General features: G+C 54.5%; 1 protein-coding gene across 1 annotated transcript in view; it reads right to left on the minus strand.

The window, feature by feature from the left end:
* The window catches only part of LOC140192358 (uncharacterized), a gene marked incomplete at its 3' end in the record, with an annotated part of 64119 nt that overhangs the window by 6294 nt on the left and 40556 nt on the right, over positions 1-17269 (minus strand). Inside the window, 5 exon segments of the mRNA XM_072250008.1 lie at positions 1769-1998; positions 2173-2877; positions 2938-3487; positions 12065-12477; positions 12580-13648. Coding sequence (XP_072106109.1) covers positions 1769-1998; positions 2173-2877; positions 2938-3487; positions 12065-12477; positions 12580-13648 — 2967 coding nt within the window.

A 17269-nucleotide genomic window follows, 5' to 3' on the forward strand; every position in this document is an offset into this window, starting at 1 on the left:
TCTATGGTTGGTGTGCTGGTCTCTGTGGTTGATGTGCTGGTCTCTGTGGTTGACGTGCTGGTCTCTGTGGTTGATGTGCTGGTGTCTGTGGTTGATGTGCTGGTGTCTGTTGTCGGTGTGCTGGTTGGTGAGCTGTTCTCTGTGGTTTGTGTGCTGGTCTCTGTGGTTGATGTGCTGGTCTCTGTGGTTGACGTGCTGGTCTCTGTGGTTGGTGAGCTGGTCTCTGTGGTTGATGTGCTGGTCTCTGTGGTTGGTGTGCTGGTCTCTGTGGTTGGTGTGCTGCTCTCTGTGGTTGGTGAGCTGGTCTCTGTGGTTGATGTGCTGGTCTCTGTGGTTGGTGTGCTGGTCTCTGTGGTTGACGTGCTGGTCTCTGTGGTTGATGTGCTGGTCTCTGTGGTTGGTGAGCTGGTCTCTGTGGTTGATGTGCTGGTCTCTGTGGTCAGTGTGCTGGTCTCTGTGGTTGATGTGCTGGTCTCTGTGGTTGGTGAGCTGGTCTCTGTGGTTGATTTGCTGGTCTCTGTGGTTGATGTGCTGGTCTCAGTGGTCAGTGTGCTGGTCTCTGTGGTTGATGTGCTGGTCTCTGTGGTCAGTGTGCTGGTCTCTGTGGTTGGTGAGCTGGTCTCTGTGGTCAGTGTGCTGGTCTCTGTGGTTGATGTGCTGGTCTCTGTGGTCGTTGTGCTGGTCTCTGTGGTCAGTGTGCTGGTCTCTGTGGTTGATGTGCTGGTCTCTGTGGTCAGTGTGCTGGTTTCTGTGGTTGATGTGCTGGTCTCTGTGGTTGATGTGCTGGTCTCTGTGGTTGATGTGCTGGTCTCTGTGGTCAGTGTGCTGGTCTCTGTGGTCGTTGTGCTGGTCTCTGTGGTTGATGTTCTGGTCTCTGTGGTCAGTGTGCTGGTCTCTGTGGTCGTTGTGCTCGTCTCTGTGGTCGTTCTGCTGGTCTCTGTGGTCAGTGTGCTGGTCTCTGTGGTTGATGTGCTGGTCTCTGTGGTCGTTGTGCTGGTCTCTGTGGTTGTTATGCTGGACTCTGCAGTTGATGTGCTGGATGGTGTGGTTGGTGTGCTGGACTCTGTGATCATTGTGCTGGACTCTGCAGTTGTTGTGCTGGACTCTGCGGTCAATGTGCTGGTATATGTTGTCGATGTGCTGGTTGCTGAGCTGGTCTCTGTGGTTGATGAGCTGGTCTCTGTGGTTGGTGAGCTGGTCTCTGTTGTCGATGTGCTGGTTTTTGTGGTTGGTCAGCTGGTCTCTGTGGTTGACATGCTGGTCTCTGTGGTTGATGTGCTGGTCTCTGTGGTTGATGTGCTGGTGTCTGTTGTCGGTGTGCTGGGTGGTGAGCTGGTCTCCGTGGTTGATGCGCTGGTCTCTGTGGCTGACGTGCTGGTCTCTGTGGTTGACGTGCTGGTCTCTGTGGTTGATGTGCTGGTCTCTGTGGTTGACGTGCTGGTCTCTGTGGTTGGTGTGCTGGTCTCTGTTGTCGATGTGCTGGTGTCTGTTGTCGATGTGCTGGTTGGTGAGCTGTTCTCTGTGGTTGGTGTGCTGGTCTCTGTTGTTGATGTGCTGGTCTCTGTGGTTGACGTGCTGGTGTCTGTTGTCGGTGTGCTGGTTGGTGAGCTGGTCTCTGTGGTTGGTGTGCTGGTCTCTGTGGTTGATGTGCTGGTGTCTGTGGTTGATGTGCTGGTGTCTGTTGTCGGTGTGCTGGTTGGTGAGCTGTTCTCTGTGGTTGGTGTGCTGGTCTCTGTGGTTGATGTGCTGGTCTCTGTGGTTGACGTGCTGGTCTCTGTGGTTGGTGAGCTGGTCTCTGTGGTTGATGTGCTGGTCTCTGTGGTTGGTGTGCTGGTCTCTGTGGTTGGTGTGCTGCTCTCTGTGGTTGGTGAGCTGGTCTCTGTGGTTGATGTGCTGGTCTCTGTGGTTGGTGTGCTGGTCTCTGTGGTTGACGTGCTGGTCTCTGTGGTTGATGTGCTGGTCTCTGTGGTTGGTGAGCTGGTCTCTGTGGTTGATGTGCTGGTCTCTGTGGTTGGTGAGCTGGTCTCTGTGGTCAGTGTGCTGGTCTCTGTGGTTGACGTGCTGCACTCTGTGGTCGTTGTGCTGGTCTCTGTGCTTGCAATGCTGGACTCTGCAGTTGATGTGCTGGATGGTGTGGTTGGTGTGCTGGACTCTGTGATCATTGTGCTGGACTCTGCAGTCGTTGTGCTGGACTCTGCGGTCAATCTGCTGGTTGCTGAGCTGGTCTCTGTGGTTGATGAGCTGGTCTCTGTGGTTGGTGAGCTGGTCTCTGTTGTCGATGTGCTGGTTTTTGTGGTTGGTCAGCTGGTCTCTGTGGTTGACGTGCTGGTCTCTGTGGTTGATGTGCTGGTCTCTGTGGTTGATGTGCTGGTGTCTGTTGTCGGTCTGCTGCGTGGTGAGCTGGTCTCAGTGGTTGATGAGCTGGTCTCTGTGGCTGACGTGCTGGTCTCTGTGGTTGACGTGCTGGTCTCTGTGGTTGATGTGCTGGTCTCTGTGGTTGATGTGCTGGTGACTGTTGTCGATGTGCTGGTTGGTGAGCTGGTCTCTGTGGTTGATGTGCTGGTCTCTGTGGTTGATGTGCTGGTCTCTGTGGTCAGAGTGCTGGTCTCTGTGGTTGATGTGCTGGTCTCTGTGGTCAGTGTGCTGGTCTCTGTGGTTGACGTGCTGGTCTCTGTGTTTGATGTGCTGGTGTCTGTTGTCGATGTGCTGGTTGGTAAGCTGGTCTCTGTGGTTGATGTGCTGGTGTCTGTTGTCGGTGTGCTGGTTGGTGAGCTGGTCTCTGTGGTTGATTTGCTGGTCTCTGTGGTTGATGTGCTGGTCTCTGTGTTTGGTGTGCTGGACTCTGTGGTCATTGTGCTGGATTCTGCAGTCGTTGTGCTGGACTCTGCGGTCAATGTGCTGGTATCTATTGTCGGTGTGCTGGTTGGTGAGCTGGACTCTGTGGTTGATGTGCTGGTCTCTGTGGTTGACGTGCTGGTCTCTGTGGTTGATGTGCTGGTGTCTGTTGTCGATGTGCTGGTTGGTGAGCTGGACTCTGTGGTTGGTGAGCTGGACTCTGTGGTCAGTGTGCTGGTCTCTGTGGTTGATGTGCTGGTCTCTGTCGTTGATGTGCTGGTGTCTGTTGTCGGTGTGCTGGTTGGTGTGCTGGACTCTGTGGTTGATGTGCTGGTCTCTGTGGTTGATGTGCTGGTCTCTGTGCTTGGTGTGCTGGTCTCTGTGGTTGATGTGCTGGTCTCTGTGGTTGATGTGCTGGTCTCTGTTGTTGATGTGCTGGACTCTGTGGTCGTTGTGCTGGTCTCTGTGGTTGATGTGCTGGACTGTGCGGTTGGTGTGCTGGACTCTGTGGTCAGTGTGTTGGTCTCTGTTGTCAGTGTGCTGGTCTCTGTGGTTGACGTGCTGGTCTCTGTGGTTGATGTGCTGGTCTCTGTGGTTGACGTGCTGGTCTCTGTGGTTGGTGTGCTGGTCTCTGTTGTCGATGTGCTGGTGTCTGTTGTCGATGTGCTGGTTGGTGAGCTGTTCTCTGTGGTTGGTGTGCTGGTCTCTGTGGTTGATGTGCTGGTCTCTGTGGTTGACGTGCTGGTGTCTGTTGTCGGTGTGCTGGTTGGTGAGCTGGTCTCTGTGGTTGGTGTGCTGGTCTCTGTGGTTGATGTGCTGGTCTCTGTGGTTGACGTGCTGGTGTCTGTTATCGGTGTGCTGGTTGGTGAGCTGGTCTCTGTGGTTGGTGTGCTGGTCTCTGTGGTTGATGTGCTGGTCTCTGTGGTTGACGTGCTGGTGTCTGTTGTCGGTGTGCTGGTTGGTGAGCTGGTCTCTGTGGTTGGTGTGCTGGTCTCTGTGGTTGATGTGCTGGTCTCTGTGGTTGACGTGCTGGTCTCTGTGGTTGATGTGCTGGTGTCTGTGGTCAGTGTGCTGGTCTCTGTGGTTGGTGAGCTGGTCTCTGTGGTCAGTGTGCTGGTCTCTGTGGTTGATGTGCTGGTCTCTGTGGTCGTTGTGCTGGTCTCTGTGGTGAGTGTGCTGGTCTCTGTGGTTGATGTGCTGGTCTCTGTGGTCAGTGTGCTGGTTTCTGTGGTTGATGTGCTGGTCTCTGTGGTTGATGTGCTGGTCTCTGTGGTTGATGTGCTGGTCTCTGTGGTCAGTGTGCTGGTCTCTGTGGTCGTTGTGCTGGTCTCTGTGGTTGATGTTCTGGTCTCTGTGGTCAGTGTGCTGGTCTCTGTGGTCGTTGTGCTGGTCTCTGTGGTCGTTCTGCTGCTCTCTGTGGTCAGTGTGCTGGTCTCTGTGGTTGATGTGCTGGTCTCTGTGGTCGTTGTGCTGGTCTCTGTGGTTGTTATGCTGGACTCTGCAGTTGATGTGCTGGATGGTGTGGTTGGTGTGCTGTACTCTGTGATCATTGTGCTGGACTCTGCAGTCGTTGTGCTGGACTCTGCGGTCAATGTGCTGGTATATGTTGTCGATGTGCTGGTTGCTGAGCTGGTCTCTGTGGTTGATGAGCTGGTCTCTGTGGTTGGTGAGCTGGTCTCTGTTGTCGATGTGCTGGTTTTTGTGGTTGGTCAGCTGGTCTCTGTGGTTGACATGCTGGTCTCTGTGGTTGATGTGCTGGTCTCTGTGGTTGATGTGCTGGTGTCTGTTGTCGGTGTGCTGGGTGGTGAGCTCTTCTCCGTGGTTGATGCGCTGGTCTCTGTGGCTGACGTGCTGGTCTCTGTGGTTGACGTGCTGGTCTCTGTGGTTGATGTGCTGGTCTCTGTGGTTGACGTGCTGGTCTCTGTGGTTGGTGTGCTGGTCTCTGTTGTCGATGTGCTGGTGTCTGTTGTCGATGTGCTGGTTGGTGAGCTGTTCTCTGTGGTTGGTGTGCTGGTCTCTGTTGTTGATGTGCTGGTCTCTGTGGTTGACGTGCTGGTGTCTGTTGTCGGTGTGCTGGTTGGTGAGCTGGTCTCTGTGGTTGGTGTGCTGGTCTCTGTGGTTGATGTGCTGGTGTCTGTGGTTGATGTGCTGGTGTCTGTTGTCGGTGTGCTGGTTGGTGAGCTGTTCTCTGTGGTTGGTGTGCTGGTCTCTGTGGTTGATGTGCTGGTCTCTGTGGTTGACGTGCTGGTCTCTGTGGTTGGTGAGCTGGTCTCTGTGGTTGGTGTGCTGGTCTCTGTGGTTGGTGTGCTGGTCTCTGTGGTTGGTGTGCTGCTCTCTGTGGTTGGTGAGCTGGTCTCTGTGGTTGATGTGCTGGTCTCTGTGGTTGGTGTGCTGGTCTCTGTGGTTGACGTGCTGGTCTCTGTGGTTGATGTGCTGGTCTCTGTGGTTGGTGAGCTGGTCTCTGTGGTTGATGTGCTGGTCTCTGTGGTTGGTGAGCTGGTCTCTGTGGTCAGTGTGCTGGTCTCTGTGGTTGACGTGCTGCACTCTGTGGTCGTTGTGCTGGTCTCTGTGCTTGCAATGCTGGACTCTGCAGTTGATGTGCTGGATGGTGTGGTTGGTGTGCTGGACTCTGTGATCATTGTGCTGGACTCTGCAGTCGTTGTGCTGGACTCTGCGGTCAATGTGCTGGTTGCTGAGCTGGTCTCTGTGGTTGATGAGCTGGTCTCTGTGGTTGGTGAGCTGGTCTCTGTTGTCGATGTGCTGGTTTTTGTGGTTGGTCAGCTGGTCTCTGTGGTTGACGTGCTGGTCTCTGTGGTTGATGTGCTGGTCTCTGTGGTTGATGTGCTGGTGTCTGTTGTCGGTCTGCTGCGTGGTGAGCTGGTCTCAGTGGTTGATGAGCTGGTCTCTGTGGCTGACGTGCTGGTCTCTGTGGTTGACGTGCTGGTCTCTGTGGTTGATGTGCTGGTCTCTGTGGTTGATGTGCTGGTGACTGTTGTCGATGTGCTGGTTGGTGAGCTGGTCTCTGTGGTTGATGTGCTGGTCTCTGTGGTTGATGTGCTGGTCTCTGTGGTCAGTGTGCTGGTCTCTGTGGTTGATGTGCTGGTCTCTGTGGTCAGTGTGCTGGTCTCTGTGGTTGACGTGCTGGTCTCTGTGTTTGATGTGCTGGTGTCTGTTGTCGATGTGCTGGTTGGTGAGCTGGTCTCTGTGGTTGATGTGCTGGTGTCTGTTGTCGGTGTGCTGGTTGGTGAGCTGGTCTCTGTGGTTGATTTGCTGGTCTCTGTGGTTGATGTGCTGGTCTCTGTGGTTGGTGTGCTGGACTCTGTGGTCATTGTGCTGGATTCTGCAGTCGTTGTGCTGGACTCTGCGGTCAATGTGCTGGTATCTATTGTCGGTGTGCTGGTTGGTGAGCTGGACTCTGTGGTTGATGTGCTGGTCTCTGTGGTTGACGTGCTGGTCTCTGTGGTTGATGTGCTGGTGTCTGTTGTCGATGTGCTGGTTGGTGAGCTGGACTCTGTGGTTGGTGAGCTGGACTCTGTGGTCAGTGTGCTGGTCTCTGTGGTTGATGTGCTGGTCTCTGTCGTTGATGTGCTGGTGTCTGTTGTCGGTGTGCTGGTTGGTGTGCTGGACTCTGTGGTTGATGTGCTGGTCACTGTGGTTGGTGTGCTGGTCTCTGTGGTTGATGTGCTGGTCTCTGTGGTTGACGTGCTGGACTCTGTGGTCATTGTGCTGGTCTCTGTGGTTGATGTGCTGGACTGTGCGGTCGGTGTGCTGGACTCTGTGGTCAGTGTGTTGGTCTCTGTTGTCAGTGTGCTGGTCTCTGTGGTTGACGTGCTGGTCTCTGTGGTTGATGTGCTGGTCTCTGTGGTTGGTGTGCTGGTCTCTGTGGTTGATGTGCTGGTCTCTGTGGTTGATGTGCTGGTCTCTGTTGTTGATGTGCTGGACTCTGTGGTCGTTGTGCTGGTCTCTGTGGTTGATGTGCTGGACTGTGCGGTTGGTGTGCTGGACTCTGTGGTCAGTGTGTTGGTCTCTGTTGTCAGTGTGCTGGTCTCTGTGGTTGACGTGCTGGTCTCTGTGGTTGATGTGCTGGTCTCTGTGGTTGACGTGCTGGTTTCTGTGGTTGGTGTGCTGGTCTCTGTTGTCGATGTGCTGGTGTCTGTTGTCGATGTGCTGGTTGGTGAGCTGTTCTCTGTGGTTGGTGTGCTGGTCTCTGTGGTTGATGTGCTGGTCTCTGTTGTTGACGTGCTGGTGTCTGTTGTCGGTGTGCTGGTTGGTGAGCTGGTCTCTGTGGTTGGTGTGCTGGTCTCTGTGGTTGATGTGCTGGTCTCTGTGGTTGACGTGCTGGTGTCTGTTATCGGTGTGCTGGTTGGTGAGCTGGTCTCTGTGGTTGGTGTGCTGGTCTCTGTGGTTGATGTGCTGGTCTCTGTGGTTGACGTGCTGGTGTCTGTTGTCGGTGTGCTGGTTGGTGAGCTGGTCTCTGTGGTTGGTGTGCTGGTCTCTGTGGTTGATGTGCTGGTCTCTGTGGTTGACGTGCTGGTCTCTGTGGTTGATGTGCTGGTGTCTGTGGTTGATGTGCTGGTGTCTGTTGTCGGTGTGCTGGTTGGTGAGCTGTTCTCTGTGGTTGGTGTGCTGGTCTCTGTGGTTGATGTGCTGGTCTCTGTGGTTGATGTGCTGGTGTCTGTTGTCGGTGTGCTGGTTGGTGAGCTGGTCTCTGTGGTTGGTGTGCTGGTCTCTGTGGTTGATGTGCTGGTCTCTGTGGTTGATATGCTGGTCTCTGTGGTTGACGTGCTGGTCTCTGTGGTTGACGTGCTGGTCTCTGTGGTTGGTGAGCTGGTCTCTGTGGTTGATGTGCTGGTCTCTGTGGTTGGTGTGCTGGTCTCTGTGGTTGACGTGCTGGTCTCTGTGGTTGATGTGCTGGTCTCTGTGGTTGATGAGCTGGTCTCTGTGGTTGGTGAGCTGGTCTCTGTTGTCGATGTGCTGGTTTTTGTGGTTGGTCAGCTGGTCTCTGTGGTTGACGTGCTGGTCTCTGTGGTTGATGTGCTGGTGTCTGTTGTCGGTGTGCTGGGTGGTGAGCTGGTCTCAGTGGTTGATGAGCTGGTCTCTGTGGTTGACGTGCTGGTCTCTGTGGTTGACGTGCTGGTCTCTGTGGTTGATGTGCTGGTCTCTGTGGTTGATGTGCTGGTGACTGTTGTCGATGTGCTGGTTGGTGAGCTGGTCTCTGTGGTTGATGTGCTGGTCTCTGTGGTTGATGTGCTGGTCTCTGTGGTCAGTGTGCTGGTCTCTGTGGTTGATGTGCTGGTCTCTGTGGTTGATGTGCTGGTCTCTGTGGTCAGTGTGCTGGTCTCTGTGGTTGACGTGCTGGTCTCTGTGCTTGATGTGCTGGTGTCTGTTGTCGATGTGCTGGTTGGTGAGCTGGTCTCTGTGGTTGATGTGCTGGTGTCTGTTGTCGGTGTGCTGGTTGGTGAGCTGGTCTCTGTGGTTGATTTGCTGGTCTCTGTGGTTGACGTGCTGGTCTCTGTGGTTGGTGTGCTGGACTCTGTGGTCATTGTGCTGAATTCTGCAGTCGTTGTGCTGGACTCTGCGGTCAATGTGCTGGTATCTATTGTCGGTGTGCTGGTTGGTGAGCTGGACTCTGTGGTTGATGTGCTGGTCTCTGTGGTTGACGTGCTGGTCTCTGTGGTTGATGTGCTGGTGTCTGTTGTCGATGTGCTGGTTGGTGAGCTGGACTCTGTGGTTGGTGAGCTGGACTCTGTGGTCAGTGTGCTGGTCTCTGTGGTTGACGTGCTGGTCTCTGTGGTTGATGTGCTGGTCTCTGTGGTTGTTGTGCTGGTCTCTGTGGTTGATGTGCTGGTCTCTGTGGTTGATGTGCTGGTCTCTGTTGTTGATGTGCTGGACTCTGTGGTCGTTGTGCTGGTCTCTGTGGTTGATGTTCTGGACTGTGCGGTTGGTGTGCTGGACTCTGTGGTCAGTGTGTTGGTCTCTGTTGTCAGTGTGCTGGTCTCTGTGGTTGACGTGCTGGTCTCTGTGGTTGATGTGCTGGTCTCTGTGGTTGACGTGCTGGTCTCTGTGGTTGGTGTGCTGGTCTCTGTTGTCGATGTGCTGGTGTCTGTTGTCGATGTGCTGGTTGGTGAGCTGTTCTCTGTGGTTGGTGTGCTGGTCTCTGTGGTTGATGTGCTGGTCTCTGTGGTTGACGTGCTGGTGTCTGTTGTCGGTGTGCTGGTTGGTGAGCTGGTCTCTGTGGTTGGTGTGCTGGTCTCTGTGGTTGATGTGCTGGTGTCTGTGGTTGATGTGCTGGTCTCTGTGGTTGATGTGCTGGTCTCTGTGGTTGATGTGCTGGACTCTGTGGTCAGTGTGCTGGTCTCTGTGGTTGATGTGCTGGTCTCTGTGGTCAGTGTGCTGGTCTCTGTGGTTGATGTGCTGGTCTCTGTGGTTGATGTGCTGGTCTCTGTGGTTGGTGAGCTGGTCTCTGTGGTCAGTGTGCTGGTCTCTGTGGTTGATGTGCTGGTCTCTGTGGTCGTTGTGCTGGTCTCTGTGGTTGATGTGCTGGTCTCTGTGGTTGGTGTGCTGGTCTCTGTGGTTGATGTGCTGGTCTCTGTGGTTGATGTGCTGGTCTCTGTGGTTGGTGAGCTGGTCTCTGTGGTTGATATGCTGGTCTCTGTGGTTGACGTGCTGGTCTCTGTGGTTGACGTGCTAGTCTCTGTGGTTGATGTGCTGGTCTCTGTGGTTGATGTGCTGGTCTCTGTGGTCGTTGTGCTGGTCTCTGTGCTTGCAATGCTGGACTCTGCAGTTGATGTGCTGGATGGTGTGGTTGGTGTGCTGGACTCTGTGATCATTGTGCTGGACTCTGCAGTCGTTGTGCTGGACTCTGCGGTCAATGTGCTGGTATATGTTGTCGATGTGCTGGTTGCTGAGCTGGTCTCTGTGGTTGATGAGCTGGTCTCTGTGGTTGGTGAGCTGGTCTCTGTTGTCGATGTGCTGGTTTTTGTGGTTGGTCAGCTGGTCTCTGTGGTTGACGTGCTGGTCTCTGTGGTTGATGTGCTGGTCTCTGTGGTTGATGTGCTGGTGTCTGTTGTCGGTGTGCTGGGTGGTGAGCTGGTCTCAGTGGTTGATGAGCTGGTCTCTGTGGTTGACGTGCTGGTCTCTGTGGTTGACGTGCTGGTCTCTGTGGTTGATGGGCTGGTCTCTGTGGTTGATGTGCTGGTGACTGTTGTCGATGTGCTGGTTGGTGAGCTGGTCTCTGTGGTTGATGTGCTGGTCTCTGTGGTTGATGTGCTGGTCTCTGTGGTCAGTGTGCTGGTCTCTGTGGTTGATGTGCTGGTCTCTGTGGTTGATGTGCTTGTCTCTGTGGACAGTGTGCTGGTCTCTGTGGTTGACGTGCTGGTCTCTGTGTTTGATGTGCTCGTGTCTGTTGTCGATGTGCTGGTTGGTGAGCTGGTCTCTGTGGTTGATGTGCTGGTGTCTGTTGTCGTTGTGCTGGTTGGTGAGCTGGTCTCTGTGGTTGATTTGCTGGTCTCTGTGGTTGGTGTGCTGGACTCTGTGGTCATTGTGCTGGATTCTGCAGTCGTTGTGCTGGACTCTGCGGTCAGTGTGCTGGTATCTATTGTCGGTGTGCTGGTTGGTGAGCTGGACTCTGTGGTTGATGTGCTGGTCTCTGTGGTTGACGTGCTGGTCTCTGTGGTTGATGTGCTGGTGTCTGTTGTCGATGTGCTGGTTGGTGAGCTGGACTCTGTGGTTGGTGAGCTGGACTCTGTGGTCAGTGTGCTGGTCTCTGTGGTTGATGTGCTGGTCTCTGTCGTTGATGTGCTGGTGTCTGTTGTCGGTGTGCTGGTTGGTGTGCTGGACTCTGTGGTTGATGTGCTGGTCTCTGTGGTTGGTGTGCTGGTCTCTGTGGTTGATGTGCTGGTCTCTGTGGTTGACGTGCTGGACTCTGTGGTCATTGTGCTGGTCTCTGTGGTTGATGTGCTGGACTGTGCGGTTGGTGTGCTGGACTCTGTGGTCAGTGTGTTGGTCTCTGTTGTCAGTGTGCTGGTCTCTGTGGTTGACGTGCTGGTCTCTGTGGTTGATGTGCTGGTCCCTGTGGTTGGTGGGCTGGTCTCTGTGTTTGATGTGCTGGTCTCTGTGGTTGATGTGCTGGTCTCTGTTGTTGATGTGCTGGACTCTGTGGTCGTTGTGCTGGTCTCTGTGGTTGATGTGCTGGACTGTGCGGTTGGTGTGCTGGACTCTGTGGTCAGTGTGTTGGTCTCTGTTGTCAGTGTGCTGGTCTCTGTGGTTGACGTGCTGGTCTCTGTGGTTGATGTGCTGGTCTCTGTGGTTGACGTGCTGGTCTCTGTGGTTGGTGTGCTGGTCTCTGTTGTCGATGTGCTGGTGTCTGTTGTCGATGTGCTGGTTGGTGAGCTGTTCTCTGTGGTTGGTGTGCTGGTCTCTGTGGTTGATGTGCTGGTCTCTGTGGTTGACGTGCTGGTGTCTGTTGTCGGTGTGCTGGTTGGTGAGCTGGTCTCTGTGGTTGGTGTGCTGGTCTCTGTGGTTGATGTGCTGGTCTCTGTGGTTGACGTGCTGGTGTCTGTTGTCGGTGTGCTGGTTGGTGAGCTGGTCTCTGTGGTTGGTGTGCTGGTCTCTGTGGTTGATGTGCTGGTCTCTGTGGTTGACGTGCTGGTCTCTGTGGTTGATGTGCTGGTGTCTGTGGTTGATGTGCTGGTGTCTGTTGTCGGTGTGCTGGTTGGTGAGCTGTTCTCTGTGGTTGGTGTGCTGGTCTCTGTGGTTGATGTGCTGGTCTCTGTGGTTGATGTGCTGGTGTCTGTTGTCGGTGTGCTGGTTGGTGAGCTGGTCTCTGTGGTTGGTGTGCTGGTCTCTGTGGTTGATGTGCTGGTCTCTGTGGTTGATATGCTGGTCTCTGTGGTTGACGTGCTGGTCTCTGTGGTTGACGTGCTGGTCTCTGTGGTTGGTGAGCTGGTCTCTGTGGTTGATGTGCTGGTCTCTGTGGTTGGTGTGCTGGTCTCTGTGGTTGACGTGCTGGTCTCTGTGGTTGATGTGCTGGTCTCTGTGGTTGATGAGCTGGTCTCTGTGGTTGGTGAGCTGGTCTCTGTTGTCGATGTGCTGGTTTTTGTGGTTGGTCAGCTGGTCTCTGTGGTTGACGTGCTGGTCTCTGTGGTTGATGTGCTGGTGTCTGTTGTCGGTGTGCTGGATGGTGAGCTGGTCTCAGTGGTTGATGAGCTGGTCTCTGTGGTTGACGTGCTGGTCTCTGTGGTTGACGTGCTGGTCTCTGTGGTTGATGTGCTGGTCTCTGTGGTTGATGTGCTGGTGACTGTTGTCGATGTGCTGGTTGGTGAGCTGGTCTCTGTGGTTGATGTGCTGGTCTCTGTGGTTGATGTGCTGGTCTCTGTGGTCAGTGTGCTGGTCTCTGTGGTTGATGTGCTGGTCTCTGTGGTTGATGTGCTGGTCTCTGTGGTCAGTGTGCTGGTCTCTGTGGTTGACGTGCTGGTCTCTGTGCTTGATGTGCTGGTGTCTGTTGTCGATGTGCTGGTTGGTGAGCTGGTCTCTGTGGTTGATGTGCTGGTGTCTGTTGTCGGTGTGCTGGTTGGTGAGCTGGTCTCTGTGGTTGATTTGCTGGTCTCTGTGGTTGACGTGCTGGTCTCTGTGGTTGGTGTGCTGGACTCTGTGGTCATTGTGCTGAATTCTGCAGTCGTTGTGCTGGACTCTGCGGTCAATGTGCTGGTATCTATTGTCGGTGTGCTGGTTGGTGAGCTGGACTCTGTGGTTGATGTGCTGGTCTCTGTGGTTGACGTGCTGGTCTCTGTGGTTGATGTGCTGGTGTCTGTTGTCGATGTGCTGGTTGGTGAGCTGGACTCTGTGGTTGGTGAGCTGGACTCTGTGGTCAGTGTGCTGGTCTCTGTGGTTGACGTGCTGGTCTCTGTGGTTGATGTGCTGGTCTCTGTGGTTGTTGTGCTGGTCTCTGTGGTTGATGTGCTGGTCTCTGTGGTTGATGTGCTGGTCTCTGTTGTTGATGTGCTGGACTCTGTGGTCGTTGTGCTGGTCTCTGTGGTTGATGTTCTGGACTGTGCGGTTGGTGTGCTGGACTCTGTGGTCAGTGTGTTGGTCTCTGTTGTCAGTGTGCTGGTCTCTGTGGTTGACGTGCTGGTCTCTGTGGTTGATGTGCTGGTCTCTGTGGTTGACGTGCTGGTCTCTGTGGTTGGTGTGCTGGTCTCTGTTGTCGATGTGCTGGTGTCTGTTGTCGATGTGCTGGTTGGTGAGCTGTTCTCTGTGGTTGGTGTGCTGGTCTCTGTGGTTGATGTGCTGGTCTCTGTGGTTGACGTGCTGGTGTCTGTTGTCGGTGTGCTGGTTGGTGAGCTGGTCTCTGTGGTTGGTGTGCTGGTCTCTGTGGTTGATGTGCTGGTCTCTGTGGTTGACGTGCTGGTGTCTGTTGTCGGTGTGCTGGTTGGTGAGCTGGTCTCTGTGGTTGGTGTGCTGGTCTCTGTGGTTGATGTGCTGGTCTCTGTGGTTGACGTGCTGGTCTCTGTGGTTGATGTGCTGGTGTCTGTGGTTGACGTGCTGGACTCTGTGGTTGATGTGCTGGTGTCTGTTGTCGATGTGCTGGTCTCTGTGGTTGGTGTGCTGGACTCTGTGGTTGATGTGCTGGTGTCTGTTGTCGGTGTGCTGGTTGGTGAGCTGTTCTCTGTGGTTGGTGTGCTGGTCTCTGTGGTTGATGTGCTGGTCTCTGTGGTTGACGTGCTGGTCTCTGTGGTTGGTGAGCTGGTCTCTGTGGTTGATGTGCTGGTCTCTGTGGTTGGTGTGCTGGTCTCTGTGGTTGGTGTGCTGCTCTCTGTGGTTGGTGAGCTGGTCTCTGTGGTTGATGTGCTGGTCTCTGTGGTTGGTGTGCTGGTCTCTGTGGTTGACGTGCTGGTCTCTGTGGTTGATGTGCTGGTCTCTGTGCTTGGTGAGCTGGTCTCTGTGGTTGATGTGCTGGTCTCTGTGGTTGGTGTGCTGGTCTCTGTGGTTGATGTGCTGGTCTCTGTGGTTCGTGAGCTGGTCTCTGTGGTTGATGTGCTGGTCTCTGTGGTTGGTGAGCTGGTCTCTGTGGTTGACGTACTGGTCTCTGTGGTTGATGTGCTGGTCTCTGTGGTTGACGTGCTGGTCTCTGTGGTTGGTGTGCTGGTCTCTGTGGTTAGTGAGCTGGTCTCTGTGGTTGATGTGCTGGTCTCTGTGGTTGACGTGCTGGTCTCTGTGGTTGATGTGCTGGTCTCTGTGGACAGTGTGCTGGTCTCTGTGGTTGATGTGCTGGTCTCTGTGGTCGTTGTGCTGGTCTCTGTGGTTGGTGAGCTGGTCTCTGTGGTCAGTGTGCTGGTCTCTGTGGTTGATGTGCTGGTCTCTGTGGTTGATGTGCTGGTCTCTGTGGTTGGTGTGCTGGTCTCTGTGGTTGATGTGCTGGTCTCTGTGGTTGATGTGCTGGTCTCTGTGGTCAGTGTGCTGGTCTCTGTGGTTGACGTGCTGCACTCTGTGGTTGGTGTGCTGGTCTCTGTGGTTGATGTGCTGGTCTCTGTGGTCAGTGTGCTGGTCTCTGTGGTTGATGTGCTGGTCTCTGTGGTTGATGTGCTGGTCTCTGTGTTTGATGTCCTGGTCTCTGTGGTCAGTGTGCTGGTCTCTGTGGTCGTTGTGCTGGTCTCTGTGGTTGATGTGCTGGTCTCTGTGGTTGATGTGCTGGTGTCTGTTGTCGGTGTGCTGGGTGGTGAGCTGGTCTCTGTGGTTGATGTGCTGGTCTCTGTGGTTGATGTGCTGGTCTCTGTGGTCAGTGAGCTGGTCTCTGTGGTCGTTGTGCTGGTCTCTGTGGTCGTTGTGCTGGTCTCTGTGCTTGTTATGCTGGACTCTGCAGTCGTTGTGCTGGAATCTGCGGTCAATGTGCTGGTATATGTTGTCGATGTGCTGGTTGCTGAGCTGGTCTCTGTGGTTGATGAGCTGGTCTCTGTGGTTGGTGAGCTGGTCTCTGTTGTCGATGTGCTGGTTTTTGTGGTTGGTCAGCTGGTCTCTGTGGTTGACGTGCTGGTCTCTGTGGTTGATGTGCTGGTCTCTGTGGTTGATGTGCTGGTGTCTGTTGTCGGTGTGCTGGGTGGTGAGCTGGTCTCAGTGGTTGATGAGCTGGTCTCTGTGGCTGACGTGCTGGTCTCTGTGGTTGACGTGCTGGTCTCTGTGGTTGATGTGCTGGTCTCTGTGGTTGACGTGCTGGTCTCTGTGGTTGGTGTGCTGGTCTCTGTTGTCGATGTGCTGGTGTCTGTTGTCGATGTGCTGGTTGGTGAGCTGTTCTCTGTGGTTGGTGTGCTGGTCTCTGTGGTTGATGTGCTGGTCTCTGTGGTTGACGTGCTGGTGTCTGTTGTCGGTGTGCTGGTTGGTGAGCTGGTCTCTGTGGTTGGTGTGCTGGTCTCTGTGGTTGATGTGCTGGTCTCTGTGGTTGACGTGCTGGTGTCTGTTGTCGGTGTGCTGGTTGGTGAGCTGGTCTCTGTGGTTGGTGTGCTGGTCTCTGTGGTTGGTGTGCTGGACTCTGTGGTTGATGTGCTGGTCTCTGTGGTTGCTGAGCTGGTCTCTGTGGTTGATGTGCTGGTCTCTGTGGTTGATGTGCTGGTCTCTGTGGTTGGTGTGCTGGTCTCTGTGGTCAGTGTGCTGGTCTCTGTGGTTGATGTGCTGGTCTCTGTGGTTGGTGAGCTGGTCTCTGTGGTTGATGTGCTGGTCTCTGTGGTTGGTGAGCTGGTCTCTGTGGTTGATGTGCTGGTCTCTATGGTTGATGTGCTGGTCTCTGTGGTCAGTGTGCTGGTCTCTGTGGTTGATGTGCTGGTCTCTGTGGTCGTTGTGCTGGTCTCTGTGGTCAGTGTGCTGGTCTCTGTGGTTGATGTGCTGGTCTCTGTGGTCAGTGTGCTGGTCTCTGTGGTTGATGTGCTGGTCTCTGTGGTTGGTGTGCTGGTCTCTGTGGTTGGTGTGCTGGTCTCTGTGGTTGATGTGCTGGTCTCTGTGGTTGATGTGCTGGTCTCTGTGGTCAGTGTGCTGGTCTCTGTGGTTGGTGTGCTGGTCTCTGTGGTTGATGTGCTGGTCTCTGTGGTTGGTGTGCTGGTCTCTGTGGTCGTTGTGCTGGTCTCTGTGGTTGATGTGCTGGTCTCTGTGGTCAGTGTGCTGGTCTCTGTGGTCGTTGTGCTGGTCTCTGTGGTTGATCTGCTGGTCTCTGTGGTTGGTGTGCTGGTCTCTGTGGTCAGTGTGCTGGTCTCTGTGGTTGATGTGCTGGTCTCTGTGGTCGTTGTGCTGGTCTCTGTGGTTGGTGAGCTGGTCTCTGTGGTTGGTGAGCTGGTCTCTGTGGTTGATGTGCTGGTCTCTGTGGTTGGTGAGCTGGTCTCTGTGGTCAGTGTGCTGGTCTCTGTGGTTGGTGTGCTGGTCTCTGTGGTTGATGTGCTGGTCTCTGTGGTTGATGTGCTGGTCTCTGTGGTCAGTGTGCTGGTCTCTGTGGTTGACGTGCTGGTCTCTGTGGTTGATGTGCTGGTGTCTGTTGTCGGTGTGCTGGGTGGTGAGCTGGTCTCAGTGTTTGATGAGCTGGTCTCTGTGGTTGATGTGCTGGTCTCTGTGGTTGACGTGCTGGTCTCTGTGGTTGATGTGCTGGTGTCTGTGGTTGATGTGCTGGTCTCTGTGGTTGATGTGCTGGTCTCTGTGGTTGATGTGCTGGACTCTGTGGTCAGTGTGCTGGTCTCTGTGGTTGATGTGCTGGTCTCTGTGGTCAGTGTGCTGGTCTCTGTGGTTGATGTGCTGGTCTCTGTGGTTGATGTGCTGGTCTCTGTGGTTGGTGAGCTGGTCTCTGTGGTCAGTGTGCTGGTCTCTGTGGTTGATGTGCTGGTCTCTGTGGTCGTTGTGCTGGTCTCTGTGGTTGATGTGCTGGTCTCTGTGGTTGGTGTGCTGGTCTCTGTTGTTGATGTGCTGGTCTCTGTGGTTGATGTGCTGGTCTCTGTGGTTGGTGAGCTGGTCTCTGTGGTCAGTGTGCTGGTCTCTGTGGTTGATGTGCTGGTCTCTGTGGTCGTTGTGCTGGTCTCTGTGGTTGATGTGCTGGTCTCTGTGGTTGGTGTGCTGGTCTCTGTGGTTGATGTGCTGGTCTCTGTGGTTGATGTGCTGGTCTCTGTGGTTGGTGAGCTGGTCTCTGTGGTTGATATGCTGGTCTCTGTGGTTGACGTGCTGGTCTCTGTGGTTGACGTGCTAGTCTCTGTGGTTGATGTGCTGGTCTCTGTGGTTGATGTGCTGGTCTCTGTGGTTGATGTGCTGGTCTCTGTGGTCGTTGTGCTGGTCTCTGTGCTTGCAATGCTGGACTCTGCAGTTGATGTGCTGGATGGTGTGGTTGGTGTGCTGGACTCTGTGATCATTGTGCTGGACTCTGCAGTCGTTGTGCTGGACTCTGCGGTCAATGTGCTGGTATATGTTGTCG

This window comes from Mobula birostris, unplaced genomic scaffold, assembly GCF_030028105.1.
Source record: "Mobula birostris isolate sMobBir1 unplaced genomic scaffold, sMobBir1.hap1 scaffold_1192, whole genome shotgun sequence".
Lineage (NCBI taxonomy): Eukaryota > Metazoa > Chordata > Chondrichthyes > Myliobatiformes > Myliobatidae > Mobula > Mobula birostris.